The following is a 22,218-nucleotide window of genomic DNA, read 5'->3' on the forward strand; positions in this document are numbered from 1 at the left end:
AAATTTATCAAATAAAGTAAAAAGTACAATACAAGATGATAAAACTGAACTGTCGCTTCAATGTGCGTCTTATTTATTCTCGCTCCACATTTCCTTGAACAGCTGAAGCCTGAAAACTGAAGAAGAAGAATTCATCAACACATTTTATTAACAGTAAGATTTTACAAATACACTAAACAGTGATCAATCAGAGCTACTTCCCCAGACTCCCCTGTAAAATCACTCAATTTAGCAAGTCATTGAGTGAGGAGGAACTTTATAACTTTCTGAAGCGCCATCTCGGACAAATTCTTAATTATTTTGTCGTTCTTGTAAATTCGGCAAATGTCACACATGACGTTCTTTCTTTGTTGTTGAGTTCAGACAGAAGTTTTCCTTAATAAACCTTCTTTTGGTATTCTATTGTCAATAAAATCAATTAATTCTAAAGTGTACCCTTTATTTTCTTTGCAGATTACTACATTCATTTGATAACTTTGGCTCTGAAGCAGCGTGCAAAGAAAAATATACAACATTTACCTCCAGAAAAAAAAAATTACAGATAACAGTTGGAGTGACAGTTGATTCAATGACCAAGTTATCGTCCCACTCAAATCAAAACGACAACATCAGATTGTAAATAAATACTATTTATTGAAAATATTGCATGTAGTCAATCTAAAACAAAGACTTGTTTTTCTTTATTAACAACATAAAGTGAGGTTGACCGCTCTGACTACAGCCATCATCATCATCATCATCATCATCATCGCTGCTGGAATGAAAATCAAGTACAAGTCTCCTTCCACTCTCCCTCTGAGGTCTGATTAATTAGCGCATAATTAACCCCAAATGCCGTTAAAGAAGACTGTTAGCGTTTGTTTAAGCATGCATACTTTAAAATTCATAAAAGCACAGTCTCTCTCTTTTTAAAAGTCCATTGCACTCTGCAGGAGCCTCGTGATTACACTGAAAAGAAAAACAAAAAAACAGTAAAGAAAAAGAAATAAAACGACACAAACGTCCTCCACAGATGGGACTGCATTGATTTGCATTGACGTATCCCACACACTGATATCATCTTGGTCCAATGTGTTGTATGTAGTGACACTAGTGGTGAAAGTAAAGAGACTATCAGACGTCACAGCAGGCACGTTGAAGTATAACTGAGCTCCGAGCATTAATGCTTCATTAAATGAGGGAGACTGTGTTTGAATTAATTCATATTATTATCTTATTTTTTGTTACTGTGTTTCTCTGTAGCCTCATTCGCAGGTCTACTGCAAAATACATGCAGGCGATGATGCGTTTATAAGTCAAAATAAAGCCTGATTCTGTAAAATTCTACATATTCATGGATTATAATGTATCTGTGTGTTTCTGTAGTGCACAAACATTAAAAGACTATAAAGATGAACGAGCTTATATTTCTTAAATGATTGCTGTTTGCATGATCAAGCAGTTGTGAGCAAAAAACGCATGCTGCTATTAAAACCTAATTCATTAAGACTGGCTTTGTTCTGTTAGAGGCTCATCGGAGCTGCTTCCAACATCCGTCCTGAGGGATTCGATCACATGGGGACAGATCTGAGTCTGTAAGTTCACATCTGGTAGACCAAATAACCCCGAACATCACCAGGACTAACAGACACAAACTTCATGTGTCACGTTTGCTGAATTTACAAGAAGGCTGAAATAGTTCAGGATTTGTCAGAGCAGAGTTTCAGAACATTGATAAAGTTCCTCCCAACTCAACAACTCACTAAATTGTGCAATTTTTTAAGGGAGTCTGGGGACTTTTTCTACAGGGGTGGTGACGAATAAGTAGCCTATAATTAATTATGTTTAATGTAAAATGTTGTCTCCTCTCAAATATTAAGTGTAAATGCTAAACTTTGTGTCTTACAACGTTGGGATGTAAGACACACTTTATGTACCAGACTCCCTTTACAATTTGTGTAATTGTAAGAATTATTAGGATTAATAAGAAATTTAACAAACTTTCCTCAGTGGCTACAACTAATTCTCACTCATTCGTACCTTCTTGTAAATTCGGCAAAAATGCAAAACATGAATTTGTTTGTTTCCTTCTAAAATAGTCAAAGTATCGAAGAAGAAGGTGATTCTGCTTCTGTGTCTGAAGTGAATCATACCTAACTTACACTGATTCCACCATTTACACTCAGTTTATGGAAGAAGACATTACATTGATGCTAAACATGTAAAATTTTATGAATACGGTAAATAGTAACCAGTATAGGCTGCTTCAGTGTCGCCCAAGGTCAAAGTCCCCAGACTCCCTTGAAAAAGTGCACAATTTAGTGAGTTGTTGAGTTAGAAAACACTTTATAAACATTGTGAAACGCTGTCTCTGACAAATTCTTAATTGTTTGGACCTTCTTGAAAATTCAGCAAATGTTCTTCATTACTTTCTTTATATCTTTGTTTAAAAAACATTCTGTCCTTTTGTCCCACTGATATTACTTTGCATATAAAGCGGGATGTGAGCTCAGATCACGGCTGGTCGCTCGTGTTAACAGCAGGTGTGAACTGAGACTGAGAGCTGTCCTCGTCTGATCGGATCACTCAGGATGGATGTTTACATCCGGGTCGGATCAGCCTCATAACTGACTACATTTATTTTGATAATCTCAACACAAGTACAGACAAATGCCCTTAAAATTCCTGAATCTCCTGGTTCTTTGTCATCACTGCTGATCAACACCGCTCGATAAATTAGGTTCTTCCAACGAGATGAAACTGTATCTTCTAATTAGCAGTTTGGAGATTTTCAATACAATTCTTGCATATTCATTAAATTCTCAAACAGTAATCCACTTCCAGTTTACATTAAAAACAAATGTTTGGTTCAACTTGTTGGTATTTTACGGAGGAGTCTGGAGCCCTTTTCTTTGTTGCACTCAGGATTTACTTTCACCACTGCGTGCGACTCATAGCATGGCTTGTGTTTGAGTTGCGTCAGAGAACATGAATGGCACGTAGAAGAATTTAACAGGATTTTCGTACATCGCAGAATTCTTCTTCCTGTGAAACGAGCTGGACCTCCCCCGACCGGTCCCTCTCCAGCCGTCCACCGGTCGACGGCTCGGAGGAGTTTGGGATTTTTCCGCCCGATCAGACTCCCAGTTTGTTGGCTTGTGTCAGCACCACCTTGAGTACGGGCATGAAGGCTGACGTCTCGCTGAAGTTGCTGCTGCTGACTATGTGGGTGTGGATGTTGAGGCCCTCCGTGTAGGATCTGGACTCTATACTCCGGGCTATGTTGTGGAGACCTCCGACAATAGCGGGAGAGAGCTGGAGAGAAGAACAGCAGAGGAATCAGAGTTAAGTAACAGGAGGACATTTGGCCTCATGCAGCAACATTTTAATACTCTTATCTTATATTTCTCTTTGATTTGCAACAATAAAGATTGTTAGATTACGTCAGATAAGATGTTTGTGGTATTTAAGACTTCACAAATCTGAATTTAAGACAATTTAAAGTGAAACTCTCGCCAAAATGCAACCTGTGCTTTTTTGTGAATGTACCCGAGTCATATTTTTGTTTTCAGGTCAAACTCATTTTCAATGGGAGTGCTACGGGCACTTTTACGATAGCATCAAAATCTCTATTTTTAAAACAGTAAGAAGTCTCGACACAACATGAAACTTTGCTGGTAGTATCACCAGGGTCTCTACACATGAACACGAGCATTGAGAACATTGTTTGTGTACACAGAGTTTACTAAAAAGAAGGTTCTTGCTCAGCAGTTGTGTTTTCCGAGAAGTGTCGATCTCAGAATGTGACGTAACCTGGAGGACAGTTAAGGTGGAACTACTGTCTTCCAGCAACAACGCGACGCGAGATCTCACGTGACTTTTCCGGCTTTTGATTTTAGTATTGTTTCTTATACGAGGCTCCTTTTTCAACCTCAAGGTCAATATTGTTTTTCGCTAACGACAAAACAACAAATTATCCTGCATTTAAATGGAACTAAGCTTTAGGAGCGTTCCACCTTAACTGTCCTCCAGGTTACGTCACATTCTGAGATCGACACTTCTCCACTGGCAGGACGGCGGCGAGCGGAACAAGCTACTGCTAACGTGAGTTGTTCAAAAAGCTTCTTTTTAGTAAACTCTGTGTACACAAACAATGTTCTCAATGCTCGTGTTCATGTGTAGAGACCCTGGTGATACTACGAGCAAAGTTTCATGTTGTGTCGAGACTTCTTACTGTTTTAAAAATAGAGATTTTGATGCTATCGTAAAAGTGCCCGTAGCACTCCCATTGAAAATGAGTTTGACCTGAAAACGAAAATACGGTAAATCTTAAAAGTGCCTCTTTCGTTGTAATTATGCTTTTACACGAAGGTTTGATTAGGTTGCATTTTGGCGAGAGTTTCACTTTAAGAGGAATTAAATCCCAAATTCGACTTGGCAGACTGAGTTTTACAGCTATAAGGACGAGGAAGCCGCAGCTTCTCCAACTAAATTACAGCACTTGTATTTTCTTTTCTTCATCTAACATTCAGTTTATAGTAAAACTGCATTCCTTTTTCATAAACATCAAGGACATCATGATCTTCTTTGCTTCTTTTTATCATTATGAACCATCACTCACCGTCTGCTCTCTGAGTTTGTCGTAGAGCGCCTCCAGACGTTTGTTGGCGTCGTCGAGCTTCCTCTTAGTTTGCTGTGAAAACATGAAACAGAGTCAGATTACACTTTGTCACTTTGAGATGTTGAGATGAGCGGAGCTGTTGTCTCCGTCAGACAGACTCACGGGGTCGGTAGCTACAGCCAGGCACTTCTGAATGAGCCCCTCGAAGGTGGTCTTCAGGACCTGGTGCTCGTCGGGGATCGGCTTCTTCATGATCTTCTCAGCGGGGATCGACTGCAGAGGCTGGAAGAGTTTTAAAAGAGGGTCAGAAGTCTAACGTTGGGAATGACTTTGAGAGGTTCTTGCTGCATGTTGGATGCGATGAAGACGTGGTGTGTAAAGGTCTTTACTTTGTTTTCAGATTATCACTGTTAACAAGCAAACTGGAGGACAAACCCCCAAAAAAAGATTTGTGCCACTGATTTTAGACGATGAAGAGTTCAGTTGTTATTGGAATATTATCAGGGTACAGGTAGGAGAACAAAAGATTTTTAATATTGATGTTTTTACAGCGTATTTATGGAGCAACAGAACTGTTTTGAACAGTTAAGAAGGATAATTTTTCATCCATAAATGTGATTTTATGAACTCTTACAGGCGATTATCTTTTCTGAGTGTCTCACTTTGATATTTTAACACAATAAATAGATTTGAAACTGTGAAACTCAAATGACTAAAACCTCCTTCAACAAAAATAAGAATATGTTCACATTAAAACAGTTTTTGTTGTATGGATGTGAGATAAATCTGCAGTCTGTACCTGTATAACGTCTCCTGTCGGAGCTCCTGGTGCTCCCTCCATGCTGGTCTTGGGCATCGCAGGGTTCATGGGTGGAGGGGAGAACTGCTGCTGCTGCTGCTGCTGCTGCTGCTGCTGCTGCATGCCTGAGTACGGCACCTGGGCACCATGCGGGCCCTGGATCATGGCCTGAGGGGCCCCCGAGGGCACCGGCTGGGCCTGAGGGTCGGCGCCCAGTGGAGCCATGATGGGAGAGGTGATGGGGGCAGGAGGGGTGTAGGTCTGCTGCACCGGCTGAATGATGATAAATACATTTCATTTCACACATCTTCATCTCTGTCACGAGGAGTTACAGATTATATTAACGTCTGACTTCAGGCAGCAGACTCACCTTCTTCTTCAGAGCTCTGCTCAGAGCCGGAGGGTCATTCCAGCCGTTCTGAGGCCCTGCAGGAGAAACACCAGGATAATTACACCACCAGGAGACGGCTTCATGATCTAAAGTGTATCAGGATATGTTCAATTTGTTGGCCGAAACTTTGATCACAAGAAAACGTTCAACACTTTGGGAAATACAGTTTTTAACTCGCGTGCAGAGACTTGATGTGAACATGAGGAATGAAAAGATTCAGGATGCTTCAGACTAACGATTGTTTTCACAGTCGATTAATCTGCTGATTAATTTCTCAAGTGATCGATTAGTTGTTTGTTTATAAAATGTCGATCAAGACGACGTTCTCAAGTCTCTTGTTTCACCCAAAACCCAGAGTTTTTCAGTTTATGTCCCCGAGATAAGAAACCAAATGACTCTCACTGATGAAGACGACGGATCCTCTCGTGTCTTTTGATTAATATGAAACTACAGATGTTAGCTTAGCATAAAGAGACGAAAAGCTAGCTTGAATCTGCATCTCAGCACTTCTAAAGCTCACAAATCAATTTTGTAACATCATGTTTGTTAAATCAATCAATAAATCAGTAAATAGACTCTATATCTTTGGTTTCAGTCTTCTCATCTAAATCTCAGCAGGATTCACGATAAGTGTTTTTCCCAAAATGTTGAACTTTTCCTTTAACGCGCCTCTTCAGATCCACAGTGTTGATTTCATTAAGCTGCAAATATTCAGCACCTTTTATTGTAATCAGCATCATGTGATTTATAATCAATTAAAAGATCAAAACTAGAAAAAAAAAAGCTGTGAAAATTTAGTTCAAACTTTTTCTCAGATGATTTTAGTGAAAGTTATGTACAATTTAAACTAAGATATAAACATTTCTTGATGGATAATTTAATTTTCTTTAATCAAATTTGAAAAATAAAAAGATATTTGGATGAGATATTAATTAAATCTTCTCAGGCTGCTGTTAGGTGATACATTAATAAATAAATAACTTAAATATATATATATATAAATGTTTTCTGTCTTACATTCATGTAAAACTGTAAACACTTACAAATATTTTTTTATTAAATAATTAAATACAAAATAAAAAATACTATCATAAGTCTCATTTTTTTTTGTATCAATTTAATGTTAATTTAAGTGATTTATTTACTAAAATGTTTGATTAAGAAGTTTGATTCTTAACTTAATTTTACCAAACTACTTTCAGCTTTACAGGTCCTGCAAAAGTCTGATTTTACTCTTTGTTGTCTGGTTATATAAAAAACTAAATATTAAAATAAGTTGATCTAAAAGAAAACAGCAGAAATCTGGTGAAATGTGAAGAATTAGTCTTTAGTTAAAAATGTGGCCTTTTCTTTTACATTTCTCAGAGAAGAACATGGAAATGTAATATTAAGAAGTTATCAATGAATATGTTGATTATAATTAAAGTCTATACGGATTCATTAGATGATCGAGCTTCTACTGTCGGTGAGATTTGATTCTGTCTTTTATCTTAAGAAGTTAAAAAACAGCAAACGTTTGTTAAAGAGACTAAAACCTGTTATGTCAGTAAACCGTCCTGTCTATCCCTTTAAACACGGCTGACTTCTGACTTTTGTCTGCAACGTAAATGATTATAATCAATCTAACGTTAATTTTGAAAACACAACATCGGTCGAAGACGCTCATGAGATGGAAGCGAGACGTCTCAGTCCTCAGAAACGATGCATCTACTTCTGAATTTTTATCGATTAAGACTCTTTAAAAACACATCTTAACATCTCCTGGACGACGTCTGAGGAGGTTTATGATCGGCTGCTTCCTACTGCTGACGTGACACATGAGTTAACAAAACAAAGACTCTCTGAGCAGCAGACTGACACTGTAAACGTGGTTGTAGTTAAAAAGATGAAGTTGAAGCCACTGAGTTTGTTTGAGAGTGATCGGAGCCATGCAGACCTGTTCTCTGGGAGGCGGGGATCAGCCCGGGGTCAGACTCAAGCTGTGTACCTGAGACTCCGCTCGCTGAAGGAGGAGGAGGAGGCATGTACGACACAGGAGATCCTGGACCGCCATGCTGGAAAGATGCTCCGGAGGACGGCGGAGCAGAGAAGGAGGAAGAAGAAGAGGAGGTTGGAAAGAAAGGATGATGGGAGGGAGCAGAGGAGGACAGGCACTGGCTGATAGGAGGCTGTCCGGGATAGACCGGAGTTGGCGGCTGAGAGGGGACGGGCTGAGTGTACTGAGAGAGGAAGCCAGGAGGCTCCGCAGGAGGAGCAGCAGAGGAGGAGTACTGAAGAGGCTGATAGATAGACACCCCACCAGCTCCAGGTGGGTACTGGCTGACCTGAGGGTAGGCTGGGAGTCACCCAGGACAAACGAGACGCTGTTAGTGGACAACTGCTGCAGGTTATACTGACGATATCATGCAACGTGCTTCATGTTCAAAGACTCAAAGAAAGAGATAAACATTCAGAATGAGCTGCGAGACGTTCTCATCCTCTGTTAGTGTGAGAGAGGCAAACATTTCTAACAGGAAATGTTTGATGAAAGAAGAGAGAAGAAGGACTGTGTGTTCATGTGTCAGCTCGTCTCCTACAAATACAGTTTGTACACAAATAATTCACTTCGCCACATCGACAATCACAGCCTGACGACACGCAACGTTTACCAGAAGTGAAAAATCTCTTGCATTAAAACTCACGACCTTTCTCATTTATTTTGTTGAGCTGTGTTCTTACATTATCTGAAGTTAAGTCAAAGTAATGATGCGTTTTATTCAGTTGCCCGTCGCTTTAACTTCAAGGAGAGAGACAGAGAGTGACTAAACGTAACATGACGCGAATCAAACTAAAACATTTCTGCCCAAAAAACAGCCAGATTTCTCCACGAGCAGTGAGCTAACGTTAGCGAGCAGAGGTGCAGACTGATGGTGTGTCTGTGTGTGTGAGTTCAGTTCAACCTCTGACTGAACTCAACACTCACCAGAGACAAACCGGAGAATAAAAAGTGTATTCAAAAATGTTTTTTCCTACAACTTCTTCACTTTAAAAGCCATAAATATTCACTTTTTCCACTGGGAGTGCACATACGTTAAATTAAACTTTATTTTTAGGAGACGAGGTTGCTTAATGACCTTCACAGTTTCACCTGTACCTTTTCTCTCCATATCAAAGATTTCTTAACGATATAGACTCTCGTAATGTGCAGCTAACTCCTCAGGGAGGACGTGTCCGACACTTACGCTGGTACTGATGGGAGAACATGTAAGCAGGAGTGGAGGAGGGTGGAGGTGCAGACGCTGAGCCGGCGGGAGGCATCCCGTACATCGGGTTTGACTGCTCCACCTGCAAAGACACACAGGTTCCATATTTTCAAAATAAAACACAAAGAAATGCCCACTGATAGACGTCTCTGTGAGATGCAACAGAAGAGGAAGCCAGCAGAGATGTCCTGATGCTTTAATAACGTTGTATTTATATTAAGTTTATACTGAAGCTGCTAGCTGAATGTGATGTAGTCTGATCTTTGGTAATAACAGAAGGAGAAGGAGGCGATAAAAGATTCAGCGTTTGTAATTTACGGAACATCTCTAGAAGACTTTTTCTTCCCACTGTAAAAATAAAGCTTGGTGCTGAACAGGGCAGAATCTGATCCTCTTTGAGTCGGGAAAAAATAATCAAGAAGACATTTATACAACGACTTCAGAGCAACATGCACGTTGTGACAAGCAGGCAGACGTGAGGACGATGTCTAATCAGTCCAATCACAGGAGGCGCAGGAGAAACTAACGACGGGCTGAGTGACAGTGAACGCATCACGGGAGACACAGGAAGTCGCTGTGGGTGAAGGCAGGTTACCACAGACGCACCAGAGCAGCCAGACAGGATTTTCAGAGAATCATATTTAGTTATTTGAAATCACTGAGGTGGAAGTCTGCGTGCGAGAACATCTGTAAACATCAGCACAGGTGTGTGTGGAGGCCAGGTGGGCGGGCGGTGTACCTGCTGGTCCTGGAGAGGAGGAGGGACAGTGGGGAGGGCTGTGGGAGTTTGGTTACTCCAGGAGGTGACAGTGGAGGCAGCCCTCACCTGAAGCACACAGAGACACACGGCACATACTAATGATGGCCGCAGCATGGGGGGAGGACGGGGGGAGGAGGGGGGACACCAAACAACACAACAACACTCTGGACCAGAACCAGAACCAGAACCAGAACCAGGGTTCAAATGACGACAAAGGAAGTTTGTACACTGAGAAAACTTTGCTGCCACATGCAGGTGAACTGAAGAGGACTGAAACTGAAATCATGTTTCAATACATAAACAAATATGTCGTTTAGTGCAACAAATTATCAAAAGAAAGACAAACGTTGATTGATTAATTTATAAAATGGGACATAAACTGATATTTGTGTTTCAAAGTGCTTCTGTATTTATTCAGTTTACTGTTAGGACCAGTGTCTTTATTCATTTATTGATTTTCAAACGTTCATCTGTGTATTTATTTATGTATCAATTAGCAAAAGTCAAAATGAAAAAAAAAAAATATATGAATAAATACATTTTAAAATAATTAATGACATAAACACAAAAGCAAATTGAAAAACTTAATTTAACTTATTCATTTATGATTTTTTTAAATTTTTTTAGAATGATTAATTAATAAGATTATCTATGTTTATATTTAACTACTACTCTGCAAAGTGGGAAGTGAAAAGAATACAAATATTACTGCGCTATAAGTAAATGAATTCATAACATTTAGAATTAAATAGGAAAGTTAATAAACAGGGGAAATAAAACAACGTCAGATAAATAAAGAAGATAAACTGAAAGGCAGATTTCAAATTATGTCCCATTCTAAATATTTATTCATGCCTACGTTTATTTTAGTATAATAGTATAATAATCTATTTATTGAGACATTTATTTTTGTCTTTATTTCTTACATTTTGTCAGTTTCAGTCCTCCGTAGCTCTCCGGTTTCTTCTACAGACGCACAATCTTATTAATGTTTCATGGCTTGGTGTGATTTAAACCCCGGTGGTGAGATGGAAATCCAAATCGATGAAATGTCGACAACACAGCAGCACTGAGAGCTTCATCAGCCGGTCGGTCGTGTGTGACGGTGATGGAGTCTGAGAGCGTTTTATCAAATTATCATCCACTTTGGAATCAAACACTCAGCAAATCTCATCAGGTTTCAACATAATCAAAAACACAAACTCAAGATAAACAGGTTTGATAAGAGATGAGAGTATTTCTATTACAAGCTGTCGCTCGTGTGTGACCTGGACATGTTGTCGGGGTTTACAGGAGGAGCAGGAAGAAGAGCAGTCTGCCCTCAGGGTTAATAAAACCTGTGTGCATCCTGATGATAAACAGGCTTCACACAGACTCAGGTTCATGACTAACATCATGTCAAAATGACAAACAGTAACGTAACGTGTGATGTAATGCTGGAACCTACTGGCTGGTAATACTGCTGCTGTGCTGGCGCCGAGGCGGCCGGTGTGGGCATCTGTGCTGGAGCTGCTGCGGGGGGCTGAGGCACCATGGCGGGCTGGATCGGGGTGAACGGATGGCGGGGAGCAGCCTGAGTCGGGCCGGGCTGATGAGACCGAGCTCTCTGGGTTTGTACCGGAGCTGCTGGAGCCTCCGGCTGCTGCCCCAGAGCCCGACGGAGACGCTCCCGGAGCTGCTGCACGGCGACCTGCAAGGTCCAAACGAGAGAGGGGAACTACGTCAGGGTGGAGATCTGATGCGTCACATTCAGGGTGTCTGCAAAGAAACTGTTTGTTTGTGATACAGTGACAGATATGAACAGATCAGCATCTTTGTGTTCACTTCACTCGAGGCTTAATGAGCAAATACTCGACACACAGCCTGAGTGACACACCTGGTTGGTGTTGTCAGGCAGGTAGGTGATGGCGGTGGACAGGCTGCCCTGGGAGGCCAGCAGGTTGGCGTACTGGCTCATCTTCTCAGCCAGCAGGATGCCGATAGCAGCCGGACCCGAGCGCTGAGTCTGCTCCACGGCACGACGCAGCACCACCACCTTCTCCACCAGGTCCTGAAAGGTGGAGACACAAAGCATTCACAACAATCAGGACTTCTGCGCTCACTTTGGGGCAACAGAACAAACTGAAAACACAAAATCTGACCACTTCTTCAGCCTTCTGTTCCTGTGTTTCCTTCTATTTAAGATCCTTCAGTTTACTATTATGAATTTAGCAAACAGATGCAGTTTAAACATCCAGCAGACTTTGAGCAACCACAGTGTAAACTAACTGTGTTCATACAGAGTTAAAACAGAGATGCTGCCCCCAAGTGTCCAAAGATATCAGTTAGTTGCAGGTTTCAGATACAAAGCTGGAGTCACTGTGTAAACATCAGCTGCAAGTAAATATTCATCGTCATTTCATTGTTGATTATTTCCTTGATTAGTTATTTGGTCTATAAAACGTTGGAAAATGGTAAAGAATGACCAAGATGACATCCATAACTGCTCAGATATTCAGTTTTTGGATATAGAGGAAAGAAACCAAGACTATTGACTTCTTTTTTTCTTGGCGATCATTTTAATAGCATCCAATCCATTAACTGTTGCAGTAAACCTACCTGGAGAGACAGTGGACACCGTCCGTCCTGCGCTCTGGTCCAGCAAGACACCAGTTTCTCCACGTTTCCGGCACAGATGTAACACAAACAGGCCTGAGCCTGCAGCTGGGCGTCCTCTGCTGCCTCCAGTCTGTCCCCGAGGAGATCTACCGGCAGACAAATTCAATTATAGACCACAAATTCATGACTGAGACTACAAAATGTAATAAAAGAAGAGACAGGAGACACTGAGGACACCAGCACATCAGCTGGAACGATGAAAAAGGAAAGAAAAGACAGCAGCAGTGTGACAGTCCTCCTCTCCGCCTCCTGATGATATACAGTCAGCTGAGTTAGTCGTAGTCCACAAAACATTTCTTGAGCTTCACAGCAAAACAGCAATGAAGCATTCTCCTAAACAACTGAAGTAGCTGGAGACTTGATTTGGAATGTAAGAAACACAAAAACAAAATATAAAATGGCTCTGTACAGCTCGTCTGGTGTGATCCAAGTCTGCAGCAGCCCTCAGATCCATTTACACCCATTTGTAAGCTGAAATCTTCACTGAGCTGCGAGCTAAAGATGTTAGCACGCACACTGACGGGTGTAAATCATCTCTTTCCAGATCAGTTTGGGATCTGTGAGCTCTGAGAGAGGGTTACACCACTTTTCACTATGCTGTGAAGCTCCAGAAACATTTTTGTCCATCACCATCGGGGAGGGAGGAGAGGATGACTGGATTTTTTATTTTTGGGAGAACTTTCCGTTAAACTGACCACAGAGGGAGGAGAACTCCTCGGGCTGAGCGTAGGTCATGACGGCAGCCAGCGCCTCCTTCCAGTTCTGCAGCTCGCACGTGTTCAGGACGTCGTGCCAGTCCTTCATCACCACGGCGCTGATCAGCTGCACGACAAACACACAGTTACATCATCAATAATCCACTTTGAATTCATTAACTCTCCTTGTTAACTTCTCCTTGTCGTCGTCACCTTGGTTATCTTGCTGTGTGTTTTGGTGAAATACTTCTTCTGGGTTTTCTCTAAGAGCTCGGCTCCTCCGGCGATGGCCAGGATGATGCTGTCTGCCATCCGGTTGTCATGGAGACAGAGCTCCACAGCCCCCTCAAAGTCTCCGGTCAGCAGAGCCTGAGTGATCAGCCCGTCCACATCTGACCAGAACACAGAAAGTATGTAACTAGAACCAAACGCGACAACCACAGTTAGTTCTCCCTCTGTGACGGGAGGTTCGTTACCTTGACTGATGCTGAGACTGACTCCTCCTGCGTTAGCGGGAGCTGGAGACGGAGCCGGAGCCGGAGATGGAACAAGAGCAGGGGAAGGAGACGGAACCAGAGCTGGAGCCGGAGATGGAGCTAGTTCTGGTTCTGGTGTCTTAGCAGGACTGGGCTCCTCCTCCACTGGAGCCGCTGTCTCCTGAAAACACCAGAGAAACATCCCGTCATGTCTTCAGTTTACTCTCACATGTGTCTCAAGATTCTGCGATTTCTATTATCTTAGCTGTGCAGACACGTCGTGACAGAGCATGTGAGCTCATTATCGCTCCAATCGTTTCTGAAGGTGATCAACTGAGCTAGAGGACAGAATCTATGAACATGTGCAGCAGTGAAGGTCTACCTCCTCCAAAGGGATCTCCTCTTCCTCGGGGAGAACTGAGTCCACATCTTCTTCCAGTTCGTCGGTCGCAGCGTCCTCAGGATCTGCTGCTGCTGCTGCTGGCTGTTCGGTCTCCGGGTCAGGAGCGGAGTCGAGCTCTGGTGGAGCGTCTGGCGGAAGGTTTGCAGCAGCGATCATGTCGAACGCTGCCTCAGGAGTGGAGTCCAGTTCAAGTGTGGCTTCTGGTTGAGGATTTGCAGCAGCGATCATGTTGAACGCTGCCTCAGGAGTGGAGTCGAGCTCTGGTGGAGCGTCTGGCGGAAGGTTTGCAGCAGCGATCATGTCAAACGCTGCCTCGGGAGTGGAGTCCAGTTCCAGTGTGGCTTCTGGTTGAGGATTTGCAGCAGCGATCAGGTCGAACGCTGCCTCGGGAGTGTCAGCGGGAGGCACGAAGCTGAGCTCTGGTAAAGGCTGCAGGACGGCTGGAGGAGCAGGCACCTCCACCTGAACGTTGAGGGAGGATATGAGGTCAAAGTCAGGGAGGATCATGACAGGAAGTCACTGCCAAGAAATAATCCAGCACAGAATATAACACTAACTGCTCTGCACAAACGTACCTGTGGAGGGTCGGCAGGTTTTTCCTCTAGTGCTGCAGAAATCTGAAAACAATAAGAGGACTTGTTTATGACAACATGTACTGAAAGACACTTAATAGTAAATATCTCTACAGAGTCTTACGACGCCTACAGGAGCCTAGAAAGGACATCTCACCTTTAAAGCTAGCTCCTCTTTGTTGTACCCCAGAAGTTCCAGGTACTTGCTGCGAACGTCACTTTCAAAATTAGCCTGAAAACACAAAAAAGTCACACAAACAACTTTAAAATACAATAAAATGTTTCCAGTTTTATTCAAATGTTTCTAGAAAATGATTCTTTCCAACCTTCAGGAAGCACCACAGAGTCTTTTCAAACTCGTTTGCAGCCGCGTCGATCTTTTCCTGGCAGAAATCCACGAAGCCTCCGGCGCTCAGAGTCGCCTGCAGCTGCTCCGAGCGCTGCAGGAAGGACGTTTCTGTAACGACCTGGCTGATGTGAACGACGTGTGCGGTGGGCTGCTGAGGGTTCGGCTTTGTGTTCTCCAAAGATACCAGCTTCCCACCAAACTGAACAAAAGGGAGAAGAAGGTTTCAGATGTTAAAATGAGGACGCTTGATCCTCAGAGTCATGAAAACTAAACGAACGGGACTCACAGCGAACGAGGCTCCGACGGGGCGGCGGATCCACTTCGGAGGCTTCTTCAGCGGGGTGACTGTGGCTGGAGGGGCGGTCATCTGCGGCAGCTGCAGCGGGGGCAAAGTCTGTCCCGTCCCAAAAGGATCCATGTTCCCAAACGAGGTACTGATCTGTAGAGACAGTCATGTTAGACATAGAAGGTGATAAATCAGTGCCTCTTTTCTCTTTTCTCCTCTCTCAGGATGTCTGAGCTCACCTGGTCGGCGTGTCTCTGGCTCTGCGCCTGGTTGCTGCCTCCCATGATGGAGTAGATGTCGATGTGTCCGTCGAAGCCTGCAGCCGACAGCACCGCGGGGTTCCTGGGGCACCACTGGATGTCAAAGCACCACTGACTGCTGGTGGGCAACTCATACAACACCTGGAGACACAAGCAGAGGATTTAAAGACGGAAGAAAAACTGATTTATGGTATCACTAACATCAATTGTCATTTATTTTTACCTCTCCTGTGTTTGGATTCCAGCACAGGATCCTGCTGTCCTTCCCGCAGCTCAGGAGCAGCTCGGGATCAGCCAAGCTCCAGGCGATGGCCAGGACACCCCTGTGCATGAAGAACAATACAGTTCTATTATCAGCGGTCTTGTCCTTTAAGCCTGCAGAGGAAGCTAATCGCTGCTTTTGAACAGGTTTGTTTACCGTGTGTGATTCTCTAAAATCTTCAGAGGAGAGGTAGCAAAACGTAAGTCCCACATCTGGATGACCGGCAGCCGGTCGTCCTCCGAGGCCAAAACCAGCTGAGTGGCGACTTCTGGGTTCCAGGCCAGCCCCGAGCAATGCATCTAAAAAAACAAAACAAAACACACAATCGCAGAAAGATTCAGTCGAGCAGACGGCACCAAACGATCCTGAGAAGATTCACTAGCACAGGACGAGTAAGCCTTTGTGTGAGTGCAGGAGGAAGGACGTACTCTGTTGCTGTGGTCGCTGACTTTAATGATGAGGTCGTTCTTGCGGAGGTCCCACACTGAGGCCCGGCCACTCGGGCTGGCTGAGGCCAGGATGTGTTGGACCTGTCTGTTCCACGACACACAGCTGATGTCCTCCAGAGGCTTTCAGACAAAACGACAGCTCTTTTATTTTTCCAGGAATATACTCTATTTTCTTTCCTCCTCTATGACTCATTAATTAATGTACAATATAGTAAAGAGTCGAGTAAAACAAATATACCTGTGTTTTGGGTCCTGGTGCCATTGGAGAGCCAAAGTTATTCATGTCCCAGATATAGATTTCAGACTCATTCCCACCTGATGCAACCAGGTTTGTCTGCAGCAGAGGACAAAATAGAATCAGTCTCTACATTTGTTTCAGACGATGTTAAATTAATTGACACTGGAGTAAAAGGAACAGCTGAACAGTTGAAGTTTAATAGTCCACAAAATATTTCTGAGGCTCCTGAAAAAAAACTTCTCCTGACTGTCCATCAACGTGGAGGGAGGAGATGATGACTGGATTTTAATTTTCGGGTGAACTGTCCCTTTAACTGGATCATACCTGGTACGGGTTGACGTCGAGAGCTCTCACCGGCCCCGTGTGCTTCTCGCTCTCAGCAATGATCACATCGCTCTCTCCGGCCATGATCTTTGCGGGGTCGTACAAGATGACGTTGCCGTTCTCGCCTCCTGCGATGAGAACGCCGGACGGGTGAGCTCCGCTGTCCATTCCATACGGACCCCAGACCAGTTTGTGGTATCTGTGGAGGGAGAGAGGAGAAGTTTGTGGTGAACAGCTGCACTCAAAGGAAACACAATCAACAACAACATGACTGCAGCTTTCAGTACCTGTGAGTGGAGGAGAAGCTGCCACATGACTTCATGTCCAGAGACGGTTCAGTCAAGTCCAGCTGGAAAAACTCCAGGGAGGCATTGGTGCTGAAGGAGGCATCCAGCTGCTGGGCTGATGTTCCTGCAGACAGAGAGGACCGGACATGTTGTGTCACATCATATACGAAAGCAGTTTCTCCAGTAGGGGACGTCTTGTTCCAGTTGTTCAAACAGCAGACGAGGGAGGTGTGTGCTCTCTGACTCTCATTAGTCTAAGTGGCTGTATGACTGGCTGGTACACACAATATAAATGATATAACGGTTGTCAGAGCTCCAGATATGTCAGCCGCTGCAGGCCTGTGCCGGCTGCTAGCTGCATGCTCGTACCTGTCGCAAGGTAGATGGGGTGGTGCTGCGCAGGACTCCAGCTCTGGATGGCTGTGCGGTTGATCTCTTTGAGTTTCATCCTGCAGAAATAACGGAGGAACATGCAGAAGTGACTACAGGGTGGTGACAGAACATTATAATTTAGCTTTTGTTTCTCTCCATGTGGCTTCTGCAGGAATCAACCGCAGATAACAAGAGCGTACATTCAGATTAAAAACAGATTGTGTAGCTGAGCTGGCACATTTCATTCATCTCTCAGTCATCCGACTGTGAAAAGATCGCTTCCTGATGTGATTTGTACAGAATGCATGTAATGAGTCTGAAACTCTCTTTGCATTCCCTGATGAGCCACGGTGACAGAGAAGTCAGTTTTGCAAAAGAAAGACCGTAAAGAAAGAGATATGGAGTGATTGTTATCGCACACGAGGACCCCCATCACTGATGAGAATCTTTTCCCAGCCAGTTTAGTCAACAAATCCCAAATTTGCATTCAGGCTGCGAAATTAATTAAAATATTATCAAAATCTGAGAACGGCAAAGTCTGATAACCAAACAGCAGGAGCTGCAATTTCTTCTATATAAAAATTGTCACGCAAAAATGATCATTACCACTAATTTAAACCATACTGCCGTCACCATCTGTCAACATAATTGCAACATGATGTTTTTTTAACCATACTTATGTGACAAATGTGTCCAACAATAACAACAGAATCACGATACAGCGATAACTGATAAACTGCAAGACAATCTGTGAAAATGATCGATTGCAATATGTAGGAATTATGTAAAAAGTGCAGTCTTGGTTCAGTGCCTCTTTGACACACACACAATGTCATAATTTCTATAAAGTGTCAGTAACCAGAACAGTTCTGGAGAAGACTTGGGCCATATCAAAATGTATGATCATGATACTGTCCCTCCCAGATGTCACAGCAAAGACGACATTTAACTTCGTTCCGATCCCTTGACCCGTTATTTTCTCTCGCTTTACACCAGAAACATTGACAAACTGTTGAGCTGGCGTTTATCTTAGAAAGTCGTCCATGTCTGAATGTTAAAATGCTGCTACATGAGGCCAGTCAACCTGCAGTAACATCCACCGGCCCGGTCTCATTCCTACCTCGTCAGTGCTTAAATAGCAGAAACACGTATACAGTTCACCAGCACTGCACACATGACTGTACACCTCTTTAAACAAGTATTTTTAGAGGAGAAGTATTTTAATATTTACAATAACAATGAGGTCATAACACAAACTCAGAAATATGTATTTTTTTCCCATAAGTCAATAAACAAGCTGTTCTCAGAACAAGACAGACTGACAGTGGCAGGGTCCGCCACATGTAAACAAAGTAAAATGTATAAATCGTGTCATCCTTTAAGGTCAGTTTGTTTATTCAGTTATGAAAACAGAGAGGTGATTATTTAACTTATTTAGACATTAAAAAAATAAATATCTGCTAACATTTCCTCTTAATCTAGGTGCACCTAATAAACTGTTAACTGAGAGTAAATGTTTTATTTTTAAATAGACTCAGGCTAAAAGGAAGCACATTAGTTATGACCCGAGGTGATATTGTGGAGTAACTGGTTTACAGACAACTAGTTCAGGTTGTACTCTCACTTCTACATTCTGTCTTCTCACCATTCAGCCTGATTACTGTACTAAATACAATAGTTACAGTTACAGACAAAGGCCTACTTACACTGACACTAATTATCACATCGGCGCTGCATTATTGAGCCGATTGGCAGTAATGACATTACAAATGCCTCTAAAGAAACTGACCCACCATTCGGCTAGCTTCTCACATTCAGATGTGGACATACAGCAAACAAAAAGTACAAGTGCAAGCTAGCAGCAAGCTAACAGCTGACTGCCCAGTTAAACCCCAACACTGTGGTGACAGTGAGGAGCCTCAGCAGCAGGAGGAATTAAAGTAGAAGAGGCAGAAAACGAGCTGCAGTTTGTTGTCACTTCTTGTTCGTGCACACCGGGACATAGTACAGCATGTCCTGGAGCTACAGGGGTTAAGTAGCCTGCTAGCTGCCTGTGCAGGGAGAGTGTATAACAGAGTGGAGACAGTTACTCTTATACAAACCCACACACAGAAATCTTCCTACTTCACTTACCTTCCTTTTCTTTTCTCCCTCTCACGTGAACACACATAAAACTGACGACAAACACAAACTGCCACCGCGCGCTCAAGTTCCCCGTTTCGGTTCTGCTCGTGAGGATTAACGGTTGTAAAAACAGAAGAAGAAGAGGCTACCGGGTCCCGGCTGCCGACTCAAGACAGATTTCCACGTCCCCACTGGTCTCCATCAACGTGGCACTAAGCAACAACCTTCTCCTCCCACGAAGAAGAACAACAGCTTCCGGGGGACGTCAACACCGCTACTCCTGCTAGCATGCTAGCTGTGCTAATGATGCTAGCGGTAGGTTTTGATAATAAATCTTCCCAAAAATTAAAAGTTAGGAGATAGGAGTAAAACGTGTGGTACATTTACATTTCGGAATTTAATGTGGAATTATTGTAGAAGATAAACACATTAAATTAATTGTTTTATTTACAATTTAAGATCTTTAATTATGAGCAGCTTTATGCAAGTGTTAGCAGCCCTGGAATCACCTTTTTTTTTTAAATTTTTTTTTTTTTTATATTTTCTCTCAATTTCACAATTATTTTTTGTCCCAGTAAGATTCAATTTAACCACTCAAAATTAGTGTTTCTCCTGAGGCATAATTTTTTTATGAGTATATTTTTGGTTCCCAGAAATAATGCACATTTTATTTCACTTTTATTGCACATAGTCATATCTTTAACCAATTTTTGTAGTTAAAATGGGGCAAAACATTTAACTGTACAAGTTTACATTTTCTTTACAAGTCCAGTCAATAGAAGCTGGAAATAGTGGAACATTACATTTAAGCATTCAATGTGGGACTATTGCAGTAGATAAAGAGATTAAAATCTTTAATTTAAGATCCAAGTAGGAAAGGAAACCAAATTGTGAAACACTTTCTCAGCATACCCCCAAAACAAGACACAGAAACAACCAACTTTTCTTCACAACTTATATTTATTAAACACCTTGAAATGAGAACAACGACAAACCAGTAAAATTACTTATAGTAGATGTAGTTTTATCACCTCTGCAGGTCGACACTGGAAGAAAGAAAGCAGATATTCAATAAAGCTGAAAAGTCATATTGACAAACAGCAACAAGCTCTGGTGTTAGAGTGCCAGAACCCTCATTCAGAAGCTCTCAATAATCTTCCCCAGACAACTGAATGGGTCAGATGGGTAGTGATTGGTATAATCATTGGGAAGGCTTTTCACTATATTACATGAATGACATAAGTGCAATACATACATGCATGTCAGGTCCACTCTCCACTGCAGCCTCCTTCTTCTGTTGATCTGCCAAACAAGAATTCAAGACGTTAACCTTCACAAGCACAATGAGTACATTTTAACACATTTTACTAAATAAACAATTTCATGCTTGCGTGATGTATGCCGAATTGAGGAGTGGGTGTATACACTTCAGAAAATGTTTGAGTTGTGTTCTATAAACGAATAAATCTTGGTCGAAAAGTGAATTAATCTTAAACAATGACATTTTTAATAGGAGTTCGGCGTGAAGCACAGGAACACGCTGTCTTTTCTGGACCACGTGCTTTGACGATGGCGGGTTTACTGCGTGAAGCGGGCAAACTGTTCTGTCTGCAACACATTCACACTAAAAACACAGTAATGATTAATTTTCCACGCAGTTTACTTACCTAATTACTGAACACGGAGCATTGACGTGCAGATACAAAGTCAGCTAACGTTGCTAAACGACACCCCGTTTGAAATCATGCTAAAAAGAGAAACGCTAGGTAGCTAGCTACCTGTGCCGCCAATTGTTATATTGTATGCACATAACTTGCGCTTTTTTAAAAAACACTTGAAGTTGAAATTCAGCTGTTCCTGTCTTGAATATTAACTTCTCCTGAAGACATCGTGCTACAACTGCTCCACAACTTCTCTCGTCTTAAGTTTTTAATGGTGTCTTGCCGTCTTCTTCTTCTTCCGTTTTATTGACACTTTGCCGCCACCTGCTGCCTGGGAGGTACTGACTCTGACTTGAAGACTGACTGGGCATGCGCACAGATTTGTCTTCATAGATACCAAGTCAAAATTATTATTTGTAAATAGCCATAACGGGCATGGATCAGTGATTTTTAAATTTTTTTATGGAAATGTATATTATATGTGAACATAACGTGTTTCATGACATCCAGATACTTCTTTAAAATATATGTAGGAATTCTACATTAACATGATTTAAAACAACTGGACATTTGTTGACATGTGGACTTAAATTATCCCCAGTGTTTCCAACAATGTTCAAACCAAGAGAGTTCACTCAAAGTAAAGGGTGCGTTTCATTTGGTTGCCTGTTGCTACTTCCAGAATAGGGAAGTTGCGAATGAGCCAAAATCTCAAGGGGAATATGTGTTACAATTTAAAGCAGCCGACTTGTATTTTTCACTTTCATTTTGGTCGTCTGTGAGCAGATTATAACACGACGGGATAAATGAAACCCTCCCCGTCAGCTGCTGGACTGTGGGTTTCTTTGTGAAGTACTTGGGTCAGATTTTCCACCACAGTCAGGAAGGATGTGACTTAATGCAGCTCCTCGAGAGCCTTTCTCTCTGCTCAGCTAACAGAGAGCAACAGGAGCTAATGTTAGTTTATTAATAAGGAGATTACCAGTACAACACATTTAAACATCTGAGTC

The 22,218-nt window shown here is 42.4% G+C and overlaps 1 protein-coding gene and 1 long non-coding RNA gene across 5 annotated transcripts; both read right to left on the reverse strand.

Moving 5' to 3' along the window:
- Positions 1-360: 360 nt before the first annotated feature.
- On the reverse strand, positions 361-19,787 carry sec31a (SEC31 homolog A, COPII coat complex component). 4 transcript variants are annotated; one of them, XM_030435948.1, is made up of 28 exons: positions 19,557-19,787; positions 17,421-17,500; positions 17,052-17,175; positions 16,765-16,963; positions 16,441-16,536; positions 16,182-16,322; positions 15,910-16,052; positions 15,715-15,814; positions 15,471-15,632; positions 15,232-15,384; positions 14,923-15,144; positions 14,754-14,828; positions 14,600-14,641; positions 14,004-14,486; positions 13,622-13,802; positions 13,359-13,537; positions 13,146-13,272; positions 12,391-12,536; positions 11,669-11,842; positions 11,240-11,482; positions 9,772-9,858; positions 9,012-9,114; positions 7,778-8,125; positions 5,770-5,825; positions 5,400-5,672; positions 4,763-4,882; positions 4,601-4,672; positions 361-3,294 (listed from the first exon to the last, which is right to left on the reverse strand). In XM_030435948.1, the coding sequence occupies exons 2-28, from the start codon at positions 17,497-17,499 to the stop codon at positions 3,115-3,117; spliced, it is 4,308 nt and encodes a 1,435-aa protein (XP_030291808.1). In that variant the 5' UTR covers position 17,500; positions 19,557-19,787; the 3' UTR covers positions 361-3,114. The 4 variants fall into 4 exon arrangements, with proteins under 4 accessions (XP_030291808.1, XP_030291807.1, XP_030291809.1 ...); XM_030435947.1 differs by having other exon boundaries at positions 7,727-8,125; XM_030435949.1 differs by lacking the exon at positions 9,772-9,858 and having other exon boundaries at positions 7,727-8,125.
- Positions 19,788-20,488: 701 nt separating this feature from the next.
- LOC115592902 (uncharacterized) lies at positions 20,489-21,518 on the reverse strand. Its single transcript, XR_003986237.1, has 3 exons — positions 21,215-21,518; positions 20,803-20,849; positions 20,489-20,593 (listed from the first exon to the last, which is right to left on the reverse strand). It is a non-coding gene; the product is annotated as an uncharacterized LOC115592902 (long non-coding RNA).
- Positions 21,519-22,218: the final 700 nt, after the last annotated feature.

Source organism: Sparus aurata, chromosome 12, assembly GCF_900880675.1.
Source record: "Sparus aurata chromosome 12, fSpaAur1.1, whole genome shotgun sequence".
Lineage (NCBI taxonomy): Eukaryota > Metazoa > Chordata > Actinopteri > Spariformes > Sparidae > Sparus > Sparus aurata.